Below are 25,025 nucleotides of genomic sequence, written 5' to 3' on the forward strand. Positions count from 1 at the left end.
ACTGAGCTGTTTCCACAAGACTTCCTTTCTAATAAACACAACACTTTCTCCTCCTCTCAGATGTGAACCTCAGATGCCAAAATGCCCATGTGCCAACTGTAGGCATGTTGCTGAGCAAAGGAGAAGGCTGGCAAGTCTGTCCAGCAAATTCGATTGTACAGTGTGGGATGGCGACCGCTTTGCGGCCTCAGACAGCGCATGGCTGTGGCCCGTCCCCCAGGCAGGGAGAGGCTGGTGGCCCTTACTGGCATGGGAAAGGGTCCTGGCCAGTTAGAACATAAGGACTTTGAGGAAAAATACAAAAAGGCTCATTAAAATTGGAGGCCTGCGTAAGTACATCCAAACTCCTCGGAAAGAGACGCATTGAGGTCTTGTGCTGAGCTAGGGTGACCCGTCCTCATGCGCAGGGCTGCGTGTCCCCTGGCTGGCCTGAGCCACGCATGGACTGCCTGCCACCTTCTCCTATTGCTCTGCGGGGCTCTGAAGAGGACGTCAACCTCAACCAAAAACCAGAGGGAGGGAAAAATCACAAACATTGAAGACTGGGTTCAAAAGCCCCTGGACACTTTGGGTCTGCCTTTCCCCAGCTTGCATCTGGTTAGGGGCTGTGAATCAGAATTCAGAATCTGTGCTGCCCAGGGGGGAACAGGCACAGCAGTGAGGAAACACCCACATGCGATAAACAACAGCAAGCTCAGGACCCTTGTCCCTGCCCCACCCCCAGTTACCGCTGCTGGTTCTTCCCCATCTGAACTGAAGGAACGGAGGGAGGCATCCCATCCCCAAACCTCCCTGCGCAGCGGAATGCTGGAATCTGGCTGCCGCTTCTGCACAGGATGGAGCCTCAGTCTTTCGCTTTTATAGCATCATTTATGGCATGAACTAGGAACATAATGTGTTTACACAAACACGCGACAATTGTACATCAGCATCTTTACAATATTAAAGGAGTCATATACAAGTCTACAGGCATCGTACAAGGGGCAGTGCTGGCCGGGACGCCCCGCCCACCCAGCAGTTCTTTGCGGTTCCTCCAACCCGGGAAAAGAGCCATCTCGGGAGGGGAGGGGAACTGTGACAAGGCAGGCGGTATCCATCTTTGGACCTGTCGTCTGAGAGGCAGCAGGTCTGTGAGGACCCCTCAGAGGCAGTCCTTGTTGGAATCCGGGGCCAAGAACCCAAGGTATGACTCTGTCCGGGTCTTACTGGCAAGCTAGTGTAACAACAGTCTAATTAAAATTCAGTGTGCATATGAGTGTGGGAAAATCAGAGTGGGGGACGGCTTCCTGAGCTGGGGACCCAGAGGATGCTGCTGACAGATGGGCCCCTTCACCGTGGGGCCCATTCCTGAGGTAAGGATGTGGTGTGGCCCCATGGCTGGTCCTGATGGGGAGATGACTTCTCTGGGAGCCCAGGTGTGCGCACGCACAGATAGGAATCGAAGGCCCTGGGCATTAGTTGGTCAGGTGGTTCTCAAGTGTGGCCTGTGCCCCAGGCGGCAGCAAAGGTAGGGTCTCAAGTGGTTCCACAGCTATCCATCCCCCACGCCTGTACCACCCTCCTCCCAGCAGCCCCACCCCGTGGGAGCCCAGTTTCAGCCCCTGTGGCACTGCCATCCCTGCATCTGCCCCTAGAGCAGGGACCAGAAGTCTCCAAGCCCTGCTCTGCGGGCACCTGGGCCCGAGTGTCCGGCAGCTCTTCCACCCCCCATGCAGACATGCTGCGCGTCCGACTGAGCTGAGCACCAGATAAGGAAGCATTGGTCTTTGTCGGCCTCTCTGACTTGTGCACTGACAGTTACTTCCGTCTTAAATACTGTAGAAAAATAAGCCATCTCTGACGCAAGGAGACCCGCTGGAGTCTGCCGCGTGGCGAAGGATGGACAGCTCCTCGGAGTGCACTGGGGAGGCCTCTGCTGACCCTGCCTCGGCACGTGTGGCGCCGCGAGGACCGGACTGGGAGCCGAGGGGCCCAGACAACTGGTGGCCGAGTTCTCCCACCTCGGCATCTTTGGGTCACATCAACAGTCCTTCAGTGGACGTGCCTCCAGCATCCCACATTCTGTTGCCATGACACGTGGGGCCTTGGGGCTCTCTGGGCAGGCTTTGGACCCTCCAGCCCCACCCTCAGTCTCATGGCCACCGCTAAGCAGGCATAGGCAGAACTCCCCAGCACTGTTTCCTGGTCCCTGGGGTGTCCCCAGGGCCCAGAGGCCTCAGGTGGGCGCTGAGGCAGGGCCTAGTCCAGGGGCTCCTGCTTTATTTGGACAGCAGTGGGGGTGGGCTGCGGCCGCCGCTCCTCCCGGCAAAGCACGTATTCGCTGAACTGGGAGGAGTCCACGCCACCCCCGCAGGACGCAGCCATGCTGAAACCCCTCTGGAACAGCCTCTCCAGGACCTGCCGGGGAAGAAACAGGGGTCAGTCATGCCCAGCTGCAAGCGTCTGCCTGCCCTGCCTGGCGGGCAGGTGGGCACTAGCCAGGGCACGCTACCTTCTCCTGTTAAGACACGTCTTGCTTGCTGACAGAGGTCCCTGCAGAACATCCAGCTGGGCAGCCACAGAAGGGACAGGGGCAGCCAGGCCCCAGGGCCCCTCAAACAGCCAAACCTGGATGGGCGACCGCCCTGCTGCCCTCAGGGGCCCACAACCTTGACTGGGGCCCCTCTCTCTCCAGACACATGGTCCCAGGCCCCCCTCCCTCACTGAGGCCCCAGTAATAGAGACCCCGCCCCCAGCCTCTGGGCAGCCACCTGCTTCCCTGAGCTGTGAGTCCCAGATGGTTGGAGGCCTGGGGGCCCATCAGCCCAAGGGAGCTTGGGGTGGAGAGGAGGCGTCCTCCTGATGTTTGAGTCTCTGCAGGTCTCCGTGTCCACGTGGGCGGGCTTGTGCCTCTGTGAGGGCAGGGCCCGGTCACTGTGTCTGACACCTGGGTCCTGCAACTAGCAAGTGCTGACGGTTCTAGCAAGTGCTGACTAGCAAGTGCTGACGGACAGCTTGCGGGATTTTCCCCACAAAGTCCACTCTGCCCCAAGCCTGAAATAGGAGTCTGCTCCCGGGTCTGGAAGAGCTGATGGAAAATAGGCCTCCACTCTATGTGGGGCTTCCCAGCTCTCAGACCCATCTGGGGAAAGCCAGTCCAAACACGCACTGGGCGGCTGTTTGGGTGCTGGTGGCCCCGGTCAGCACGGAGGAGGAGGGGGGCTCCAGGCCGCCGCCACTCTCAGCCTCTGACCTGCTGCTCCCACTGCCTGGGTTTAATTTGAATCCAAAGTCAGACTCTGGGTGTCAAATGAAGCACACTTTGTTAAAAATACTCTAGGCCATTTTTATAGAACATCCTTTCGGGGAAAAAAAAAAAGCATAGATCAATTTTTTTAAGTCCATCCCCCAGGCGCCATCATTTAATTATGAGCGGGACATAAATTATGCATCGACACATTGTTGCCTTTTCTGTAAGATGGCACGGAGGGCCTCGACACATTGTTGCCTTTTCTGTAAGATGGCACGGAGGGCCTCGCCATTGCAGGCACCGAGCCTCCCTCCATCTCCCTCTGCCGCCGGAGGGCGTCGGGGACGCACGGGGGAGGCAGCGGCCGGCCAGCCCTCACCTGCACCGAGTTGAGCCGGCAGTAGCCGTTGAGCGGGAAGCGGATGACGTGCGTGGGGTCCTGGTTCCAGCCGGCGTTGACCGAGTTGCACATGACGTCCCCGGTCTCGGGGAAGACCTCCTCGATGAGAGCCTTCTCGCCGCTGAGCGCGATCCGCTCACCCAGGTCCGGCGTGACGCGCACCACCAGGCAGTCGCAGGCCCGGCTGCGGCGCCGCTGCTCCTGTTCCTGCTGCCAGCGCTCCAGCTCGCGCACCATGGGCTGCAGCTGGTAGTAGCGCGCCTCCTCGTACAGCAGGCTGAAGTCCTGCGGGCACGCGCACACGGGTGGGGGAGGTGGGGATCTGCCCTTCCGGCTCCAGGGGGCCCCCCCTCTGAGACCCCGCACCCCCAGGGCACAATGTGGTCTGGGATGGTTGTCCCCATTGTAGGGATGGGGAAAACGAGGCTCGGGTGAATGTGTGCCCAAAAAAAAAGGTCTTGCCTCCATCCAGGCAGCAGCTGGTGTGCACCTGTCCCAAGACCCCCTGAGCTCTTCCATCCGGCCCCAGCACTGGGGGTGGCTTCATCCCCCTGAAGCAGAGAGAAGCCTCTGGATAGACCCGGAGGCTAGATTAGAGGAGCCAGAGGCTGTGCAGATGCCTGGAAACCTGCTGATTTCTCGGCAAGGCACGGGGCAGCCCCGTCCTCACCTGCCCTGGAGGAGTTCACTGCGGAGCAGGGAGGCGAAACAGACCTGTCTGGGTTGGATTTTCGGCATCATTATCTACCAGACCTTCTCTGAGCCTCAGTTTCCTCATCTATAAAATGGATGTAAACACCCAGCTCAAAGAGGGGGTGAAGCTTAAAGGACAACAAGATCGGCCCCTGCCCTCGCAGGCAGTGTGAGGAGGTGTCTGGGGGGACGCCCACCTCTCACCAGCAGCCCACTCCCGGGCTGGCGGGCTCACACCAACCACCCCTCAGGCCCTGATGATCAGACCACTGCCCCGGTCAAACACATGTCCACCCACACCCACCCCAGCCCTGAGTAGCTGAGGACCCATGACCACACCACTCAGCTCAAGTCCGGCTGGTGAGCCTGAGGACCCCTGGGGGGAGGCAAGGAAGCCCAACCCCCAAAGCCGGGCCCACCCCACTGTGCCTAAGTCCGTTCCTCCTGCTGACTGACCCCAGCTTTCGGAGTCACCCCAAGGGAAGCCTCCCCAGGCCTGTCATCAGTCAAGAACCCACCCTGTGGAGCTAGAGACTGTCATACAGAGTGAAGTAAGTCAGAGAGAGAAAAACAAATATCGTATATTAACACATGTATGTGGAACCTAGAAAAATGGTACAGATGAACCGGTTTGCAGGGCAGAAATAGAGACACAGATGTAGAGAACAAACGTATGGACACCAAGGGGGGAAAGTGGCGGGGGTGGTGATGGTGGTGGGATGAATTGGGAGATTGGGATTGACATATACACACTAATATGTATAAAATAGGTAACTAATAAGAACTGCTGTATAAAAAATAAATAAAATAAAATTCAAGAATTAAAAAGAACCCATCCTGTCCCTCCACAGGGGTTCCTTAGGGCACCACGCCGGGCCTCTGCTCTCATCCACGCAAGGTCTGAAACGATATCTGCAAACCAACAACCCCACTTCCTTCCTCATAGCCCAGAACATCTCCCCCGGATGCCCCACCAGCTCTTCCACACAGGACTGCGGTGCCATTCTCCCCCAGCCTGTTCTACCCTGGGCCTCCACACATCCACTCAGGACTCAAGCTGCAGGCCAGAGACACCTTCGAGAGCCCCCGACCCTCACCATCCACACCTGTGGCTTCTGCATCTTTTTCCTAAGCGTGAATCTAATCTACCACTCTGTTCCACCTTCACTGCCTCTACCCTCCTGCTCCCCCCCGCATCCTTTTCCACACAACAGATCTGATGGTCATGCCCCTACTCACAACCCTTCCACTGCATTCAGGGTAAAAAGCCAAATGCTGAGCCGGCCACCAAGGTCCTGACACCAAGCAGCAGCCTTCCTTCCTGCTCTTCCCTTCCCAGTTCATACGGTCCCAGGCTGCCACGTATCCAGCTCCTTGCCCTCCCCTCGCCCCTCCCCACCAAGGCCCTCGCACCCGTCTGCCCCCGGTCCTCCGCCATCACCCAGAGAAACAGCCTTGCCTCCAAACCCTCCCAGGCCCGCTTTCCGCGTGGTTCACTCTCACAGTACTCTCTGCTTCTCTGAAGCGTTTGCCCCTGTGGAATTCAAGTGTTTTTTTGTTCATCATCTGTCTTCCCACTAGAGCGTAACCACTGTGGGGACAGGACCCTTGTCTGCCTTGTCTTTCACTGCATTTTCAGCCCGAGTTCGGCTGTTGGCACCCAGGAACTGAACTGGATGAAGGACAAAACAGCCCCAGGGCCACTGGGTCCTCTGGGTGCCGACAGGAAGAAAGAAAGGAAGGACGTTTGCTGGTTGGAGCTGGGGTAGCCCAGGCATGGGCTTCCTGCCTCCGGGATCCCCGTGCCGTGAGCGGCCCAGCACCAGAGGCAGGACTCTCGGAACCAGGTCGGCTGCCGCAGACAGGCTCGCCCGGAGACCTGGGGGCAACCTTCTGTGTAAGGGTGTCTGGTTTGGATCAGTTTTCCCCCTGCCAAGTGCCTACAAGGAACAGATTTGGGAACCTCTAACTCCTGTAACTCCGGCACACGACAGTCCTTCAACACGACAAACATGAAACCGGGGTAAGCGCCACTGCCGCTGCTTAATTGTTGTTACACCCTGATAAATAAGCTAAAAATGTGAGAAGACAAAATTAGTTTAGAAAAACTGATTTAGCCCTCGGCTTCATCGTTTAAGTTTTTATGGTTGCCATGACAACTGTGGGTCCATTTATTAAGTCACAGCCTACCCTGTGTAATGCCACCGCACAGGCAGTGTGCCGTGCAGCTGCCGGCTGCGGACTTACCTTGAAGTCATCTGGGAGCAGCAGTTTCGACGTCCGCAGGAAGCTCAGGACATAGCGGAAAATCTCCCCGTCCCGGTCGATGAAATAATGTTGCTTCAAACTGTCCAGGACGATGGGCTCGGTGCCATTGAAGAGGCGGCTTATTCTGGGAGAGATGGGAGCGGAGATGTGGGATGGAAGGGCGGGTCCACCTGCCCCACCCCGACTCCTTAGCGCTCCCCCTGCTGGAGGGGCGAGGGGCCTTACATGGGTGACCCTGGGACTGCGCCAGGACTGAAAAGGATGTCTGCACATGCCAGCGGCAGCCAGGCCACAGTCAGCCGGGACACCAGCACGTGCACACGCCCCGCCTACACTCCCAAGCCACAGCCAGAGAGAGACACCCCCAGCTCTATACACCCGCCTGCCCGCTGACACAGGTTACAGGCCTGGAAAACCACAGCGAGACACAGACACAGCCACCTCGTCCCACGCACACAAACCCGTGCTGGACAGAACTGCCCAGAAGACCCCCACTGACCATCAGACACGCCAGCTCACAGCCACCTGCCCAGTGAACACATGTAAACCAGCTGACACACTCCCGGGTCACACACATCCACCTCACCCCACCCGCGTGAACGAGCATCGGACAGGGCACACCCGCGCAGCAGGCACAGCGTCACATGGTCCCCTCCCTCACAACACACAAATCACAGGCAGACCCAGACACATCCCGGTGAGGGACACACCAGGCAGCACGGGTCCACCAGAGACACAGCTACGTACACTCAACAAACTCACAGACGAACCACCCACAGCCCTGCGCTCGGGGAACCCTAGGGGAGAACAGAGGCAGGCACCGGGGACAGCACGTGTGTGTGCAGCTACAGTGCACGCACATACACACACACACGCATACCCCAGTGTGTACACACATACCAGTGTGGATGCACACAAAACAGTGCACACACGTGCTCGAATGCGTGCACGCGTGCTACAGCGTGTGCGCGCCGGGGAGGGGACCGCGAGGGGAGGCCAGGTCCCAGCACCCCATCTTCTGAAGGGCAGTGGCTCTGACAGAAGCATGGGGCCTGCAGGAGGCTCTCGGGGCGCCCTGATGCCTGGCCCCCTCCACTCCAGCGGGGAGGAACCAGGCCTCCCCATTTCCCAGGGCAGCAGGCTCTGGTTTGGCTAACTTCCCCTGCAGACCCCAGGCCCCGTTGGGGAGAGTTAGGACACCCCGAAGAGGGGTGGGGACAGCCAAGAGCTTGACTCGGGAACCGCAGGGAGGTCGGCAGGGTCTCCCCAGGGGCAGCACCGCCAGACATCCTTCGGCAGACAGGCAAGGCCACACACACGTCCCCAGCTGGACCCTGCACAGCCTGGGAGAAGGGTGGCCCCGACCTGGGCCCCAGGCCTTCCAGCCCAACATGTACAAGCCGAGGCTTAGCCCCCCCACTCTCTGCCTGCACCGGCAAGACCTCCCAGGAGGGCTCCCCCCTCCCTCAGCTGCCCACTCCTCCGTCTGCTCCGCGTCACTGCTCCTCAGGCCCTGCCCCACTCCTGCCACCGTGCGCCAGGGCAATGAGCTGGGCAGCTGAGGGGTCATGGCACCCAGAGCCTCTCTCGGGGCCTCCCATTGACCCCATCCACCCTGGTGGCCTGGTACACTTCAGGCATCGGCCAGGAGGGTCTGCCCAGGGGTAGAGTGACTAACCTGTTCTCACCCTGGGGACATAGCCCAGCGGGGCCGTATAAAGGGCAAGGTTGCCTCGTAGATGGGCAAGAGCAGGCCAGAGCCCACGGGGAGGTGTGGAGAGGCCCGAGCCTGTGGAACCAGTGCTGCGGTCACCCCGATACAACTCATCTCACAGCTCCAAAGGCCATGGAGCCCTATCCACCCCCAGGCCTGGTGACAGTGATACTGGGGAACACAGCCCCGCTGGAAAGCTCTGTGGGCTCCATGGCCTATTCCAGGCCTCAAACTCCCCAAGACCTAACCTCAGCAGAGCTTGGGCATCCAGATGTCAGAATAAGGGCCACCCAGCAGCCCTGGAGACAGACAGGACTGAGCGAGGCTGCCAGGTGCCATGGGCAGTCATCAGCAGGCTGCTGAGGGACCCCACGTAGCACCAGCAGGAAGAAGTAAGAGCCATTTCCATAGGTTAGCCAGCAAGTGTGAAGCCTCAGCCTCCCTGCAGAATTTTCTCCACCCTTCCTGGTTGAGCTCAAGCGCTGTATGCAGCAAGCAATGTTCCACGGCTGTTTGTGTTGCAAATCCCTCCTGACATCAGGCTGTGAAGCTCCAGACCTGTTGGTCTAGAGGACTCCCAATCCACCACATTCCAGGGCTTCCTGGGTTCTAGGTTGTCTTATTGGTCCAAGGCCAGAAGGCTCTCAATCTGCCTTATTTCAGGACTGGCTGGTTCTAGGTCTTTCCACGGTTCGGTGTCTCTTCACAGACTAAGGCCTTTCATGCCCTCAGGGTCTGAAGCTATCAAGGACAGGAGCAGCTTGAGGGAAGGTTAGGACAGTCACTTCAAAGGGAGCTCCCGACACGTGTGTGGTGTTAAGAGTCCATTCCCACCCCAGGCCACTCTCTGAGGGAGGCTGCAGGTTCGGGGTACCAACCTCAGAAGCCTTCCACAGAATAAGCTGGCCAGTTCTGACCCCAGCTGATAGGGGTTGTCTTCTTTTTCTTCTTTCTTCCTTCCTTCCTTCCTTCCTTCCTTCCTTCCTTCCTTCCTTCCTTCCTTTCTTCCTTCCTTTCTTTCTTTCTTTCAGCTTTGGCTCCAATTTCCTGCATGTTTCAGTGGCAGGTTTTATTAGTTCTAAAGTTCCTGTACATCTTAATTTGTTGCTCCCCACAGTGAGGATGAACACAAGCGTGGGGCTGCCACGGCCGGAGCTAAACGATGTCCAGCAAGTGCGGTGGCAGACACAGGAGTCGACTCCCAGCCCCGGGCAGCTGGGCGGGGCCGGCTCTGGGCGAGGACCCGTTGGCGCTCCCTGCCTTGCAGCCACCCTGACCAGCCAAGAACCAGAAGCCCAGGCATAGCTGTGTGGGCACCGGGACCTGAGGGGGTGGGGGGTCTCCCGGCATTGCCCAGGGTGGGACTTTGCTGACATCCAGAACTCCCTCCACCCCGGGTGACCTTAACACAATTCTCCATCTCCAGGTGATCTATACATCGGTGACCCTGAGTGAGGGATTGATCTTTGTTTCCAGAATTAGTGAAAAACAGTTTTTTAATTTTAATAATTTACTCAGTGAGAGATCCAAGGGGCTCTGGCCAGCAGAGCTGCCCAACCCACTTCTCAGGCCTGGCCTGACCCACTGTCCTGACTGTCCTACAGGTCCGTCCCCCACCCCCCACCCCCCCGCCCCCGTCCCCCCACCGTCCCCATCCCCCCCCTCCCCCGCCTCTAGGCCAAAGCTTCAGGCCCAAGGAGCAGCTCTCCTGTGAGCTGGAAGCCATCCAGGCAGAACAACAGGTTCATCCTGAGGCTCAGCCCCAGGGAAGAATGCAGACCGCCACTCCCTCTGGGCACATCCTGCTGGCCTGAGGGTCCCACAGGCCCCCCGGCAAGATGGCCCGCCCCACGTCAGAGCAGGACAATGGGTGAGGATGGGCTGTGGGTCTGGGAGGGGAGGACCACCCCCCTGCCCACCCTGCTCCAGGCAGCAGCCTGGAGACAGAATGAGGAGGCCATTCCCCGCAGGCCTGGGCCATGATGACTCCAGAAAGGCAAGTGTCTGATTTCAGGAAACACTCTTCAGGGAGGTTGTGGGCAAGGGTTTTATGAATTTCACTCGCAAACGTCGTCAACCGATTAAGGGATGATCTATCTCAAACAACGCACGAATGCCGCAGAAGGCAAAATTGAAATTAAATAAGCAGAATCCATCTCCCATCCTAGACAGGGCTCTGCCAGAGAGTGCCAGGCCGACACAGCTGACGTGGCCTCCTGGATGCTGCCCCCTCCTTGGCCCCCAGGTCACAAGTGCCCCAGGCCTAGCCTCTGTCTGCTGAGGGAGTGAAGCTCCAACCGCCACCTGCACCCAATTCCCCAAATTCTGAACGAGACACTGCATCCGCCTCCAGCACTCCCCGCTGGAGGGCGCCACCCCGGCCTCCAACGAGCTCCCAAAGCCGCCACTTCCACACGCTGTGAATCCTCCGTGCTCTGAGCAGCCACGCCAGCCACGAGGCAGCCTGATCAGAGAGCTTCCCAGAGCCGATCCCCCTCTCTGTCTGGGGGATTAATTAACTCCTCTTTTTATTTTAAATGTCTAAAACAGAGGTGATGCCCTGCAGCCGTGGCCCTCCCGCTGCCAGCCCTCAGTGGTGGCCGCCTCGCTGTACCAGGAGCAAGCAGTCCCAGGCTCAGCAAGCAACATGCGGCATCATCTCCAGGAGATGCTCAGAGACCCATCCCACCTCTGGTCAGCCCTGCCGTTATAGGGGGAAACCAGGTCTGCCCCTAGGAGAGAAATGCCTGAGAGGCAAAAGCAGGAGAGTCAGCAGTGCCCGGCGCCTCCCAAAGATGAGTCCAGGAGTCAGGAGCACCGGGGAGCTGGGCAGAGTGTAAAGCTCCCTGTAGGGAGGGTCCTGGTCAGAGACGCTTTGCCCACTGATGGTGGTATGTGGCTCACGCTTATCCATAGCTGTGGATATTCCCGAACATCATGGAATTCCTAGCCAGTCACTGCAACCCCCCCAAATCCAAGGGAGCCTGCTGCTAGAACTTAGGGTCCAGCAGTGGCCACCCAAACAGGCAAAGATGACAAATTGCAGCTCCCCCTCATCCTTCCCCTTATGCTCTATCCCAAGGATTAGACTCGGAAATAGGATGAACTATTTCTCCCCAGCATGACCCCAAGAAGTACGCAGCATTGCTCACGAATGGTCCCCTGCAAAGGCCAGGCTTGAGTCTCGCTCAAGAGTAACATGATGGAACATGAGATTCCCCAGCCAGCTGCTGGCCAGCGGCAGGTGGGGCTGGCTCTGAAAAGTGGCCTCTGCCAGTGAGTCAGGAACTCCACCTAACACTACTAATGCCACCAGCTCAGGGTCACAAGTCCCTGTGCAAAGCAGCCATTAACAGGGAGACTCAGCTTCCTAAACCCTAGCTCCCCAGGTCTAGGAGCAGGGGGGCCTTGGAGAGCCCTGCGTGTTGGCTGGTAGCAGGCTACAGATGCTGCCTGTCACCACTGCACGCCCCGGTGCCATGAGGGGCTTGGCTCTTACCTGGAGTCAGGGTACTTGGTGAGCGTGGCCAGGCTGCTGGTGTACATGTGGCCGCCCACGTCGATGTGCACAGGCGCGTTGGACTTAGTGAGCTGGGCTGGCAGTGGGATCCCCTGGGCGGCCAGGGGAGACACAGGCGACCGGGTGAGAGACAACCGAGACATGCTTCCTCCCTCCTGGAGATGGAAACAAGGCACAAGACAAGGGTTTCTCCACGATGGAGCTATGCACTCCTTTTATTGCCAATGTGATCACAGATCTAATCAGATCACTTCTGCCTGTGCCTGATCACATATTCAGCTGACAAATTATGGCCACCACTGTAATTAAGTGTATTTGCATCATTTTCTTCAAAGTACCAGAGGGAAAAAAGAAAGATGCTTATTAGCAATAAGAAATCAAGAAAAAAAATTTTTTTCAAGGTGTCAGCCTCCAGGGGCATAAAACAAACTGCAAAATTCTAATTAAAGGTCGTGGGCTTATGTGTTAGATGTGAAATATCCCCTGACAAACGAATCACCAATTTGTGAATTGGGATTCAGGGGTTTTTGCAAGTTTGTCTCAGTAACGAGACACCTCTAAATTAGTGACTTCCTCAGCACCTAAGGCGTTGAGTTTTATACATGTAGTAAATTTCACATCAAATTAAGAGCATTTTTGTTTCAAAAAAAAATACATAATCGTACGGCCAGTCAACAGCCATCTCTTGAATGCCACAGCTATGGCTGCGGCTGCGAGGAAGGGCAGCCAGTGAGCTGGCGCTTGGGAAGAGGGCGAAGAGGAGGACACCAGCCCTTGACCCAGCCCACCCTGCTGGCTCTCACCGCGGTGCCAGTGCTGCCGTGGGCGTGAAGCGAGGACCCGCTCGGCCGCTCCTTGCGGTGAGGCATCTAGGCTTCCATCGCTGCCCAGAGTATCTGCGGGAAGCACCAACACAACCAGACAGGACTTACTCCTCAGTGGTCCTGGGCGCCGTGTCTCCCAGTCAAAGATGCTTACAATCCTCCTTTATGAACATGCGTCCCAGGACCCCATGCCCTACCACACTGCCCGCTACTATCCTGCCCCCACACCCCAAAGCAAGCCTCCGGGCCATAGGAGATTACTTACACACACACACACACACACACACACACACACTCACTCACTCACACGTGTGTTTTCAGGGCAGCTCCATGTCTGCTAATTCAGCTAATGACAGTACTGAAACATATGCTCACCATTATTGCCCCCAAAATGTTTCAGAACAAATCCGATTTTCTTGGTATTTTGCTTTCGAGACACGTTACCAAGCATGTCTCCTCTTGCTTCAGAGAGAACCCTGGGAACCACAGCTCAGAGAGGATCCCCCCACCCTCCATGGGCTGGGGAGCCCCAGGACCTCTCTGAACACCGTCTCTGCAGTGTTAAGATGCAGTTTGCAACTGGCTGGACACAGAGAAGCCAGGGAAGAGCGAAAGTCACTTAGGAAGCCACCGTTCCCCCTGTGGCTCCTTAGAGAAGAAAACTTGTCTTTGTTTGCCCAGCCTGCACCTCTGCAGTTTCTCCCCAGACCCCGGGAATGGTCTTGTCTGTGCCTAATATATTCCAGATCCCTTTGGGATCACAGCCCCAAGGCATTAGAAAGCTGGCCAGAAGGAGACAGCGGCTCAGCTAATGAACACTCTCTCCTGCCCCTCCCCACAGTCAGTCTCCTCTGAGCCGCAACCACCTGAAATAAGATTGTCCCACAGTCTCTAGAAGCTGTCTGAGAACACTCTGCAGGCCCTATGCAGGAGAGCTGGAGAAGAGCAGGTTTAAGCAGACCCTTCCACTGACCTGGGGCTGGGGGAGACGTGCACAGTGGCTATCATGCCCCCCGCCCCCACTGGCCGCCACATACCTAAACCTGGACTTATCCGTTGCAGGTTTAACCGAACCTCTCTCAAGGATTGACTTTGTGCCTTGAAATTCAACATCCAGTTTTAATACATGAACCAAGGTCCAATGAGAATCAAATCCTGCAAATTTAAGCCGGGTCACTCTCCCAGGATTTGTCCTGCCCTCGGTGTCCTGGCAAGTCCTCTGACAGGAAACAGGTGGGGGTGGCTATTAGCAGACAGTGATGTTTAACTTCTAGCTGTCCAGGGTCTGCTGCTTTGGGCATTCCTGAGTTCCCGCAAGCTTCAAAAAGAAAACCAGGTCACTTATCTCAAGGAAGTTCTGAGAAACCAAAACGTATCTCAGGAATGGGCTATCCTGCCCTGGGAGGCTCTGCTAGGGAGGAGTCAGAAGGAAAGCCACACTGAGGATAAACTGTGCTGGAAGGAATTCCGATGGAACGTCTATCAAAGCGGACTGCACAATGCCGGCCCTACTGCCAGGACACTACTCAGAAGTGACGTTTAACACCAAGTACCCATCACAAAAGCTGTTCCATCCTGTTCTCACCCAGCCTTTTCCATCGCAAGCACCACCTGATGTTCATGGCACACCAGAAACTCACCACTGGAAGCCCCAGGCTGTACGCCTTGCCGCGAACCTCCACTGCTCCCTCCGACAAACGCATCTGTGCTGGACAACGACCCTTTCCCCGAGACCACTGCCAAGGTCAGAAGCATAAAGTGGGTGCAGGAAGAGACACAAGTTCATTCCGCCAGCACCAGCATCAAACCCACGACCAGCCCCAGCTCGCCACGGCCCTCCCGAGGCTCAGCCAAACCGCCTGTTGCAGGGGCCTCGGCGGTAGTGTGCTGCCCGGCCCGCGGGTTTCCAAACTGGCTGGGTATTGACCCGCTTCACCAGGCTGCGGCGGGAGCCCGGGGTCCCGCGCCCGCCCGCCACCGAGCCCCGCCCGCCCGAGCAGAGGGAAGCGAGCAGAATGCCACGCTCATTTACACACAAAATGATTTTGTGTCCCATTGTGCTCGCAGTTGTTCAGCTCTCTGGGGGTGATTAAACTGGCTGAGCTGCGGCAGCTTGAGACGATTTTACTAAATCGCTTCTTCGTGAAGTCGCTTCTTTGCTAAGCTGTTATTTTAACCATAAAAGGTAAACAGAAGGCGGCTCAAGAACTCCCTTCAGGTCTGCGCCCAGGGCGCCAGCCCCAGGCAAGAGGGCCAGGGGCCTGCAGAATTGTCCAGGGGGCGGGCCGGAAGGGAGGCAGGCGGGCCACCTGGCGCGCGCCAGCCCGGCCGCGGAGCCCGCCGGCCGGTGTGAACTTCGTTCGGGGCGGCCGGAGCCGGCTGGGTGCAGGCCGGCGGCGCCGCGGGCGGCGGTGGCCGCAGCACCCAAAGCGCCTGGCAGGACCGCGAGGGTGTGCGGCACGGGCGGGGCGGAAGACAAAGTTAAATCAAGAGGCAGACACTTAGAGACCACAGATGGGAAGCTCGCCTAATTAAGGACGTAAAAGCGCTTTTGTTCTCAAAGTTTATTGTTGCCGGGATTAAAAAAAAAATTAATTGAAACTAATGCTGTTATTCAATCGTGCAGTTAAATTCCTTCATGCACATTTGAGACGCGGAGTGAAAACTTGAAGCTGATCTTTCTGCAGTCGGAGGTGGGGGGCGCGGGAGGACTGAAACGCGCTCCAGCTACGGGGGAGGGGGGCTGTTTGCGAGTGTGCCGGTGCGCGCGTCCAGGTCAGGGGGTACCGGCGGGAATCGGGGATCCGGAGGCGGGGATCGCATCTCCGCGCGGCCCGCCTGGGGCTCCAGACCCCGCGCGCTTGGGACGACCACCAGACCGCCAGCCCCTCCCGCTCCGTTTCGGACTCGCGGGTGGGCGTCAGAGGACGCACATCTGTCCCGTTGGAGACTTTTTCTCTCTCTGATTTGGACACCAAGCCGGGTCCAGTCAGCCGAAGCCCCAGCTGCGTGAGCCGGGTTCTGACCCCGGAAACTCGCCGGCCCTGCAGGGCGCTCGGCCCTGCACTGAGGCCCGAGTGCCGGGACCTGAACACCCCCTCACCCCCACCACCCCGTGCGGCAGGAAGCTCGGTGCCCGCCCGCGTGGGGAGGGTCCACCCGGGGCCAGGGCCGGCCCACGTGGGCAGTCCCCCCCCTCCCGCACCAGGCCTTTGTGCTGGGTGCCCCCGTGCCGCCAGCCCCCGCCGCCCTGCACCGGGACAAAGCAGCCGCCCCTCCCACGTCCGAATCACGGCCGGGCGACTTTCTGGGTATCGCAGCCACTTTAGGGACAGGGGTGCGCGTCGCTGAGCGGTGGCCGCCCGCGCGGGGCTTACCTCGGAGCCGGAGCGGCGGATCGGACTCGGGCGCAGCCCCCGCCCCGCGCAGCCGCTGGTCTCGGGCGCCGGGCGCAGCCTCGCCGCCTCTGCTCGCTGCGCGGGTCGCTCCGGTCTCGTCCTGGAGTTACTTTCTCTCTCGCCCCCAACCCTCCCCCCACCCACCCCTCCCGCCCCGGCCCCCGCTTCGCGCGGCCCCTCGCGGCGCGGCGCGCCGGGGCCTCCCCTCCCCGCCCTCCCCTCGCCTCCTCCCCTCCTCGCGGCCGCGGCCGCCGCCTCCTCTTCGCGCCGCTCTCCGGCTGCCCTCCCGCCGCTCCCACCTCCTCTCCTCCCTCCTCTCTCTCCAGCGGCCTTCCCCGATTGCTGGCGAGAAAGCCAGCCCCCCACCTTAGCCCGTAGCCCGCGCCCCGTCGCGGCCGAGCCCGGACGCAAAGGGCAGCGATCCGGCTCCAAATTACCCAGCGCTGCGAGCGCGAGCGGGAGCGCGCGGCGACTCCTGGCTCGGGGCTCGGCTGCGCCGCGGGGCAGAGGATTAGAGTCGCAATTAGCTCCGCGCGCCCGCGCCTGCCGCGCTTGGCGACAAAAATGCGCCGTTTCCCTTCCTTTAGCCGGGCGATCACCACCCGCCTCCCCCGGAGTCCGCGCCTTCCCGCCGGGGCCTCCGCCAGGACCCTCCCGGGAGCGGTGCGCCCAGGCCCCCGCGCCCTCCGCCGCCCAGCCCCCCGCCCCCCGCCGGCCAGCCACGCGGCGCCCGGGCCTCCTCCGGGCTCGGGAGGGGGTGGGGGAGAAGCTGATTTTAATCATTGTCATTTCATCTGATGTAATATTTCCCCGGGCGCTTTCAGCTGGGCATAAATTTTCGGCTCCCAAATAAGTAACACAGGGCACGTTTCTCACATTTCTTGACTCCTCGGTTACAAAGAGGAGAGCAGCCGCCGCCGCGGCGCCCGGGGGTAGGGGCGGGACTTGGGAAGAAACTGGGCTGCGAGTCGGCCGGGGCTGGAGAGGAGCCGGGGGCCGGTGCCGCCCCTCCCCCTCCCTGGCCTTCCTCCCCGGGTCTCTGCCCCGGCTGCCCCTCTACCGGGGAGCAGCGCCGCCCGTGACGTCTGCGGACACGGGGTCAGCCACCGCGGGGGAGGGGCGCACGGGGGGCGCCCGGCCGGCCCCCCGCGGCCAGACGCGCCATTTCCTTTACGCGCTCGGCGCGATGGAGACGTCTACCGCCAAGACTCCCCGCGGCGCCGAGGCCTGCGCCCGGGGCGTCCCTCCTGGTCCCCGAGTCGGCTGCCCCTTCCTCCTCCTCTTCTACCTCCTCCTCCCCTTCCTCTTTCTCCTGTTTCCCTTGCGCCCCGCCCGTCCCCCCTCCTCCTCCTGGACCATTTCCCGGCTCCTAGGAAACGGAGCGCGGAGCCTCCGGTGCAGTGCGCCCGGCCTGCACTGCGCCCCCGTCCGGCTCCGGGGACGCCCGGGCCAGAGCCAGGCTCGAGCTGGAGGACCGGTGCGCTCCGGCCGGGAACGGCGCCGGGCCCCCCCCCCCCCACCCTGAGCTCCAGCCGGACCTGGACGCCCTCTAGCGGCTTCACTCACGGGGGGCGCTGGGGGCGGCCCGGAGCGGGGGCGAAGGGGCGCTGGTGGAAAGAGGACAAGGTGGGGGCCTGCCTCCCTTGACCAGGAGACCTCGCGCGTGGAAAGAGGGCCCGGACCGCCGTACTGTAACTTCTCCACGCGAGAATAAGGAGAAACTTTCCTCCTAAGGGAAGGTTTTATTTATTTATTTACTTTAGAGCTCGAACTACAGGAGAAGGGGGAAATTTTCTCATTAAAGTTACATCCCTGCAGTTAGTTCAATTACTTGATATATGCAGAAGATGTTGTAAATTTATAGATTTAAATAGCTTACAAAGATGCCGCAGGCCCCATCAGTTAATTTCCTTAATTTATGGATTCTTAGCTGCTCCTTGAAGAGAAAGGGGCCCTGGAAGTAGGTCAGGGATCTGTGCAGCGGCTCCAGCACGGCCCATGGGCTGCCCACTCTGCTCCCCACGCCCTGGCGCCCCCGGGCTTCTGGCTCCCAGCTCGGGCCTGACAGCACCACTGTCTGCTCTCTACATCTCGGCCAGGCCCAGCAGGTCTGCTTTGCTCCTTGGTGACTGCCCCAGTCTCTCCAGGGCTACGCAAGGCCAAGGAGCAGCAAAGCCCCCATCTACACCCACCCCACCCGGCACTGAAGGGATGGGCCCAAATAAGAAGTAAAACAAGTATCCAAATACTTTGACCTCCTGTGTCCTCCCTTAAATGCTGGCTGGGATCACAAATGGAGAAAGGCGTGTGTGGATACCCCACACTTCTTCAGGGAAAGAACCTTCCCCCTTCTCAAGCCTTGGAGTGCTTGGGGGGGAAGAGGGAGGCATGAGAAAGAATGCTCCAGGCTCCCGTTTGAGGAGCAGAGACCCACTGAAAACTTGCTTGTCATGGGGCCACCCATGTGACCCCATCGCCCCTCACCCCTCTCCCCTCACCCGCTAGGTGCCTGCTAGAGCTTCTTTGTTTTGTGTTCAATATGGATGAATATATACATATAAATTAATACTTAGAAGATGGGTATAAACTAAACTGTTTTAGGAAGCCACATGGCGATGTGATTAGTATTGGTATTCATGATTTAACATTTCTTTTCCCACTAGATGAAGTTTCTAAGATTTGCAAGGTACATGTCAAGGACGGGTGTATAAATGGATTTTTATTTATTCACAACTCCAAGACTAATTGCTTCTCTTTGCCTCAAGGCCATGAGATTGGTTTTAATATGACACTTCAAAAGTATTCATGGAACTACAGAGATACTAAGTGTCATTGTTTAAGAGACAAATCTCACTGTGGTACTGGTGACCCTGCAAAGAGGATGTTCCATTTCATTTTAAATTCCTCGATGTTTTTTTAAGAGTTTCACTTTATACCAACTATATTAAAAATGCACGGTTTAATTGAAACAAGAACTGACCATTTTGAAAGACCTTTATTTCCTTACTATTGCTGGGAACTTTGTTTTCATATTCCTGAATCCTTTTATTAAAGAGCTGAACTTTATACGTGTCATTAAGAAGAGTGAGTTTGGGCCATAATTTATTCTCAAGTGTTTTAAAAGTTCCCGGCTAAATGTCAACCATCTTTTACATTGAGAGACTTGGACGTGGGCTGTGATAGGCATTTAATGATCTTTGGTATATAATGCAGTGGTGAGGTTTTGTCTTTTTTAATTGAAGATGTATAATTAGGACTGAAAACATACTGAAACATCTTGTGAAATACATCTTGTTTCATTACTATAGTCCAAGAGATGAAATTGGATGTGAGTCTAATCAGAATGGAACTTGCTTTATCAGTAGATTTGACTAGCACTTGAGCCATTATGGTTCACATACTTTAAAAAGTGGGTTCAAACCTGAGCTTGCTTTGAGGCTGCTCTGCATGAGCTCACATGAAGCTGATGCGGGTCAGGCCCTGCATCAAGGTGTTGTGGACAAGACCTCAGTCTCCGGATGTTTCAAAGGGGCTTCCAGTGTGACTTTGTATTTTGTTGTTGCTGTGTGCAGACTATATTTGAAGATCAAGACCTTAATCAGAAGATGAGGTCCCAAAGTCTGCTGAACTCAACCTTCTCAGGAAGTCTGTGACCAGATAGCAGATGAACAGGCTGAGACACAGCTGCTGCCCTCCAAGAGGGGAGAGTGTGAGGGTAGGGGGATGGGGAGAGGCTGGGGTGTTAGGGCTGTCTGCTCCCCCACCCCCAGGCTCGCTGGGGTGAAAGCCAGGCCCTCCCAGGTCTGCGCCCACCTCCAGACTCAGAGATGGCCCCTGACCAGGCTAGGACAGAGCCAGCCTGGCCCAGAGATCACAGTCTGACATCCGCTTGGCCTCTGCCTCCATTCCAGGAATCCCCCAGTCTTCCCTCTAGGACCCCAGTGAATCTGGAAACTAAAGGGAGTGATAAAATGTAGGACTGTTAGTGCTGCGCCCTGCAAACAGGGCCTCCTGACTGTCAGCAAGGTGACCGGCTCCCTGGAGAGCAGCAGTCCAAACTTGACTGAGGGATGGCAGGTGGGGGCCAAGTGCCTGTCCTTGAAGTTAATAAATCGAGACCAGCCAGCTCTCACGGAGCTCTGCTCAGTCCCCAGCACTATGCTCAGTGGGATTTCTGGTTTCTGATGGGAGGGAAAGCAGGGCCTGCCTCCAGGGGCTACAGACCACCCCCTCCTTCTTGCCTTCTGCCTGCAGCCCAGGTATGCTGCTCAGAACCAAACAAACCTGCCCTCCCCGGGAGCCAGCATCAGGGTGACAGCGATGAGACAAGACTGAGATCTCCTGACCAGGAATCCTAACATGGTGGTGGCCTGTGGATGACCTCTGGGGGACCAGGACCCCCTCCCCCAACTTGATCAATATTCTGCATCTGAGCCTTCTTCCCGAGAGAAGTTTCAGCATGTTTACCAGATTCTCAAAGAGTCTGTGTGAGTTTGGGTGCAATTAACAAAACCTACCTCACAATGGGCTTCATGATAAGGAAAGTGGATTCTTTCGCATAATGGCAAGTGGGAGGCAGAGTGGCCCTGGAGTCCATTCAGAGACTCAGCGGAGGATTCAAGGACCCAGGCTCTCTCCACTTTTCCCTGCCATCCTCTGCATGTTCTCCTGTCCTTACGCCAGGTCCTCTCTGGTCTCAAGATATTGTAGCTTAAAGCTTGCTACCTCCCTGGACATGCGTGGAGAACAGGGAAGTGATCCAGTGGCCCTCACAGCCCTCTTTGGCACACCATTGGCCAACTTGCAAGCCAGTCCCGGGGAAAACGTGGACCAATCAGGTCTAGCCCTGGCCTGTGAGGGGCTGAGGTTGCCGCCCTGGGCCGTGGGGAGGAAGGTAGACCCTGGGCACGGTCAGGATCTGCCTTGGGGGAAGGAGGAGAGGATGGGCTTTATGCTGGGGGCCCCAAAGGTGAAGAGTTGTTGACCAGAACCCTGAGCTGGAAGGAAGGTAGAAGCTAAACAGGAAAGAGAGGCCCCAAACCCCAAAGGGCACCTTCAGAGAGGCTGCAACAGAGATGATGCTCCAGATCCTTCTAGGGTCCCAGGAGACACCTGACCTGGCAGAGTATGGCTGCCCCCAGGCAACCAAGCCAGGCCACTGACCCCAGGCCCTCTGACCTCCTCACCTCTGGCTTCTTCTCAGGGCTCCTTCTCTCGAGCTGCATCAGTGAAGTCCCAAGGTCCTCCCAGCAGCCCTTCAAGGTATGGAGAGGAGGCTGTTTCCTGCGAAAGCACCTGGCGTTCATCAGGGCAATCAACATGTGTTGCTCTCCCCATGCAACACACAGAAAAGAATTCCAGAAAGATGAGGCTATTGCAGTTGCTGGGGGCCGGTGAGGCCCTCTCTAGGGTCCTCCAGGTCTCTCAATCAATGTCAGGCTGGCTCGGATCCCTGGGAGAACAGCCTTCAATACCAAGTCCTGCCCCTAAATGACTTTGTGTGGCTGCCAGGTGACCACAAAAGTGGCCCTGGGGTCACAGGACTAGGGGCCCTGCAGATGCAGTTACTTGGGCCTGAGGGAAAGCAAGAGTTGAGACAGTGAGGCAGCCTTTGATCAGTCATCAGCCCTGCCCAGGGCTCCTTCCTCTGGCCAAAGCTCTGTACACTGACCCTTTTCCATGTCACAGGCTACTCATTCTCCTTGGGCCTAGACTTTAGAGAGACAGTCTGTGCATGGCATGAACTTGGAAGTCTGAGTACAACTGGGTGACCTTGGGTTTCATCTCGCAGAGTCCCAGTGTCCTCCCGTGTAACGTGAGAATAGTATTGATGAGGAGCTGATGCCCTTGCCGGGAGAAGTCACGATGAGAGCAGATGCAGAGAACTCGGCTCAGGCCAGTGTAAGAGCTCTTGGAAGGGTGATGGTTGCTTCCTCTTCCAACTGACCTTCCTAGAATCTCTGGTGGGGCTGTAGTTACACCCCCGGATCCTACTCCAGGTGCTGGTGGCCCAACACCCACCTACAGGAGACACACAGAAGCTGGGGAGGGTGAGAGAGTCGGAGGCCCCTTGACTCCAGGATTTGGGGGTTGAAACCTTGTGATTGTATAATTAAGATAAACATGTATACGTTAAAGGGGAGAATGTAAAAGTTGCCTAACATTTAAAGATAAAACACAAAACTTCAGAGAAATCTCATGCTTGCTTTGGGCCATGCCTCTGGGGTGGGGCTAGGAAGTGTCCTCAGGCTCCTCTGAACTCAGGGCGCTTGGGGGTGGATGGAATCACAGGTTGGGACCCAGGGGGCAAAGAGGAGCCCCAGAGGCCAACAAGGGTCTGATGATAAATTCTTCTCATTTTTCAAACTGTGAAACTCTTTACTGTCTTTTTAAAAGTAATTTTAAGTTTCAGTAAACACTGCATGATCATTGTAAAACACACACACACACACACACACACACACACACACACACACACGGTGAAATGTACAAAGGAGAAACAAAAATTGGTTTCTCCTTCCCGGAGAGCAATGAGTCAGTAATTTGGTGTTTGTCCAGCCATTCGTCTTCCTGTTCATGTACACACACACAATTACACAGACTAGCACAGATATGCACACACGTACACACACTCAAGGACACACAAACACAATCACAGACACATACAGCCACAGATACACATACAGTTGCACAGAGACACACACACGGATATACAGGTACACACACGATCACATGCAAGTGGCAAACACAAAGGGACACACAGCACGCACACACACATAATGTTGCACAGGTGCAGATACACATAGAGTCTCATAGAACCAAAGACACGTCGTGTGCACACCATCCAAGCAGGTATGCAAACATGCACATGTGCACATGGTTTTTAAACTATGGCATCAAACTGCTCATACTAATCCACAGTCTGTCTTCCCCCTTCTGTGTATTTCAAAATAATCTAACAAATATCTATACACCCACCACCCAGGCATGGCAAATATTAACAGCTCAAACATTTGCTTCAGATCCCTATTTAAAAATCCGATGAAATGGGCGTCCTTGGTGGCGCAGTGGTTGAGAATCTGCCTGCCAATGCAGGGGACATGGGTTCGAACCCTGGTCTGGGAAGATCCCACATGCCACGGAGCAACTGGGCCCGTGAGCCACCACTACTGAGCCTGCGCATCTGGAGCCTGTGCTCCGCAACAAGAGAGGCCGCGATAGTGAGAGGCCTGCGCACCGCGATGAAGAGTGGCTCCCGCTCTCCGCAACTAGAGAAAGCCCTCGCACAGAAACGAAGACCCAACACAGCCAAAAATAAATAAATAAATAAATTTATTAAAAAAAAAAAATCAGATGAAACAATACAGACCAGTTAAAACCCCTCCCTTCTTCCCCCACCCTGTAATTGCTACCCAGAAGTTGCCACATTCCTGAGCACCTTTTTATACTTTTTGCGACACATGAATGTATTCATAAACAATGATGACATTTCTGTCTGCTTTAAACTTTCACATAACTGGTATCCAACGGGTGCCTCCTCTTGCATTGTGTTTTGGCCACTTGCTCTTCTCACATCCCTGGGCCTGGTAGGTGCCCCCCCCTTGTCACTCCTTTGATCCATGCAGTCGCCTCTGCCTCCTGCCCTGGCCCCCATCCCTCAGCCAGCTCTTCTGTGTATATAGGCCAAGGGCCCCCAAAGGCCTCTCCCGTTGGAACTGGGTCTTTGATGCGTTTGCTGAAAACAGTGGTTTCTGGCCACTGTGGTGTCAGAGGGAAGGAACGGCCCCACCTCCACCTCCCACCTCCCAGCAGGCTGCTTTTGGAAGAGGTGTTTGGATGGGTGTGGTCCACTCCTCCCCTGCTCCCTTCCTCCTCCTCCGGCTTCCTGCCCTCTCCCTTTCCCCCTCCCTCCTCCCCTCCTCTCCCCCTCCTCCCTTTCCCCATCCTCCTCCTCCCTCTCTCCTCTCCCCCCACTTCTCCCCCTCCCTCCACCTCTCTCTCTCCCTCTCTCCCTCCATCTCCCTCCACCTCTAGTCGATGCAAGCCTCTGGCTGAAAAGCTGGAAGGTCACCCAAGGAAGTGCAAAAAGAAAAGGCATCTTGATATATCTCAAAATATTATCTCCAGACTAATTTTGACAGTTCTGTTTCTGCATTTAGGTCTCTTACCCTTTTAGAATTAACTTTTGTTTGTGGTTTGAGATCAGGATCTAAAAAAGAATTTGTTTTTCCAAATGTCTAGCCAGTCTTTCGGGTGAATCAACTAGTAAAAATTTTATATTAGGCTTTTGCTTGGGACTGGGGAGAATCGAGGGCTTATTTTTGCTTTCTAACAGAGGAATGTGGGATTACAGGTAAATTGTAAAAAATTAAAACATTTGTTATTTTAGTAATTAGAATTAGTTACAAATTAGCCCCCCTCCCCTCCACACACACTCTGGCAATCTCATATTCCTCTTCCTAGGGAACCTCAGTTTGGTATGTGATAGATTAAATTATTGATAGCAATTTTTCCCTGCCCTGTAGTGGCTTTAGACATCTATACCCTTGCCATGGCACCATGCTCGGCAGAATGTACTCCTCCACTCCCCAATCCTGGGCTTCACCAAAGGGAAGTTAGCAGATGCAGCACAAGGAGCAGAGGCTTGAAGTATATACCTGCAGCTGAGCTTGCCTCTCGAGCTTCTGCCATTGCAGTAGGAAGAAAATGCCCCAGGCAACTGTTGACCCTCCAGGTTGAGCCCCAGAATGAGACACGTGGGGTGGGGCTGCACCAGCAACCATGACACATGAGAAATAAATGCTTATTGTTGTATGTCACTGATATTGTGTGTTTCTTTGTCACACAGCAAAAGCTGACTGATACAAACTGTATCCTTTTGTGTGTGTGTGTGTGTGTGTGTACAATCCCAATCCAATTTGAGTGGGAATGTATATACTATACATATATATGATACATTTTATTCTATGATTTATAATT

The 25,025-nt window shown here is 56.5% G+C and overlaps 1 protein-coding gene across 2 annotated transcripts; it reads right to left on the reverse strand.

Annotated features, from left to right (window-relative positions):
* Positions 1 to 850: 850 nt before the first annotated feature.
* KCTD15 (potassium channel tetramerization domain containing 15) lies at positions 851 to 16,163 on the reverse strand. 2 transcript variants are annotated; one of them, XM_059904822.1, is made up of 8 exons: positions 16,026 to 16,163; positions 14,289 to 14,384; positions 12,628 to 12,720; positions 11,804 to 11,979; positions 6,570 to 6,714; positions 4,092 to 4,180; positions 3,609 to 3,914; positions 851 to 2,397 (listed from the first exon to the last, which is right to left on the reverse strand). In XM_059904822.1, the coding sequence occupies exons 3-8, from the start codon at positions 12,691 to 12,693 to the stop codon at positions 2,259 to 2,261; spliced, it is 921 nt and encodes a 306-aa protein (XP_059760805.1). In that variant the 5' UTR covers positions 12,694 to 12,720; positions 14,289 to 14,384; positions 16,026 to 16,163; the 3' UTR covers positions 851 to 2,258. The 2 variants fall into 2 exon arrangements, with proteins under 2 accessions (XP_059760805.1, XP_059760806.1); XM_059904823.1 differs by lacking the exons at positions 4,092 to 4,180; positions 14,289 to 14,384; positions 16,026 to 16,163 and having other exon boundaries at positions 12,628 to 12,705.
* Positions 16,164 to 25,025: the final 8,862 nt, after the last annotated feature.

Source organism: Balaenoptera ricei, chromosome 19, assembly GCF_028023285.1.
Source record: "Balaenoptera ricei isolate mBalRic1 chromosome 19, mBalRic1.hap2, whole genome shotgun sequence".
NCBI lineage: Eukaryota > Metazoa > Chordata > Mammalia > Artiodactyla > Balaenopteridae > Balaenoptera > Balaenoptera ricei.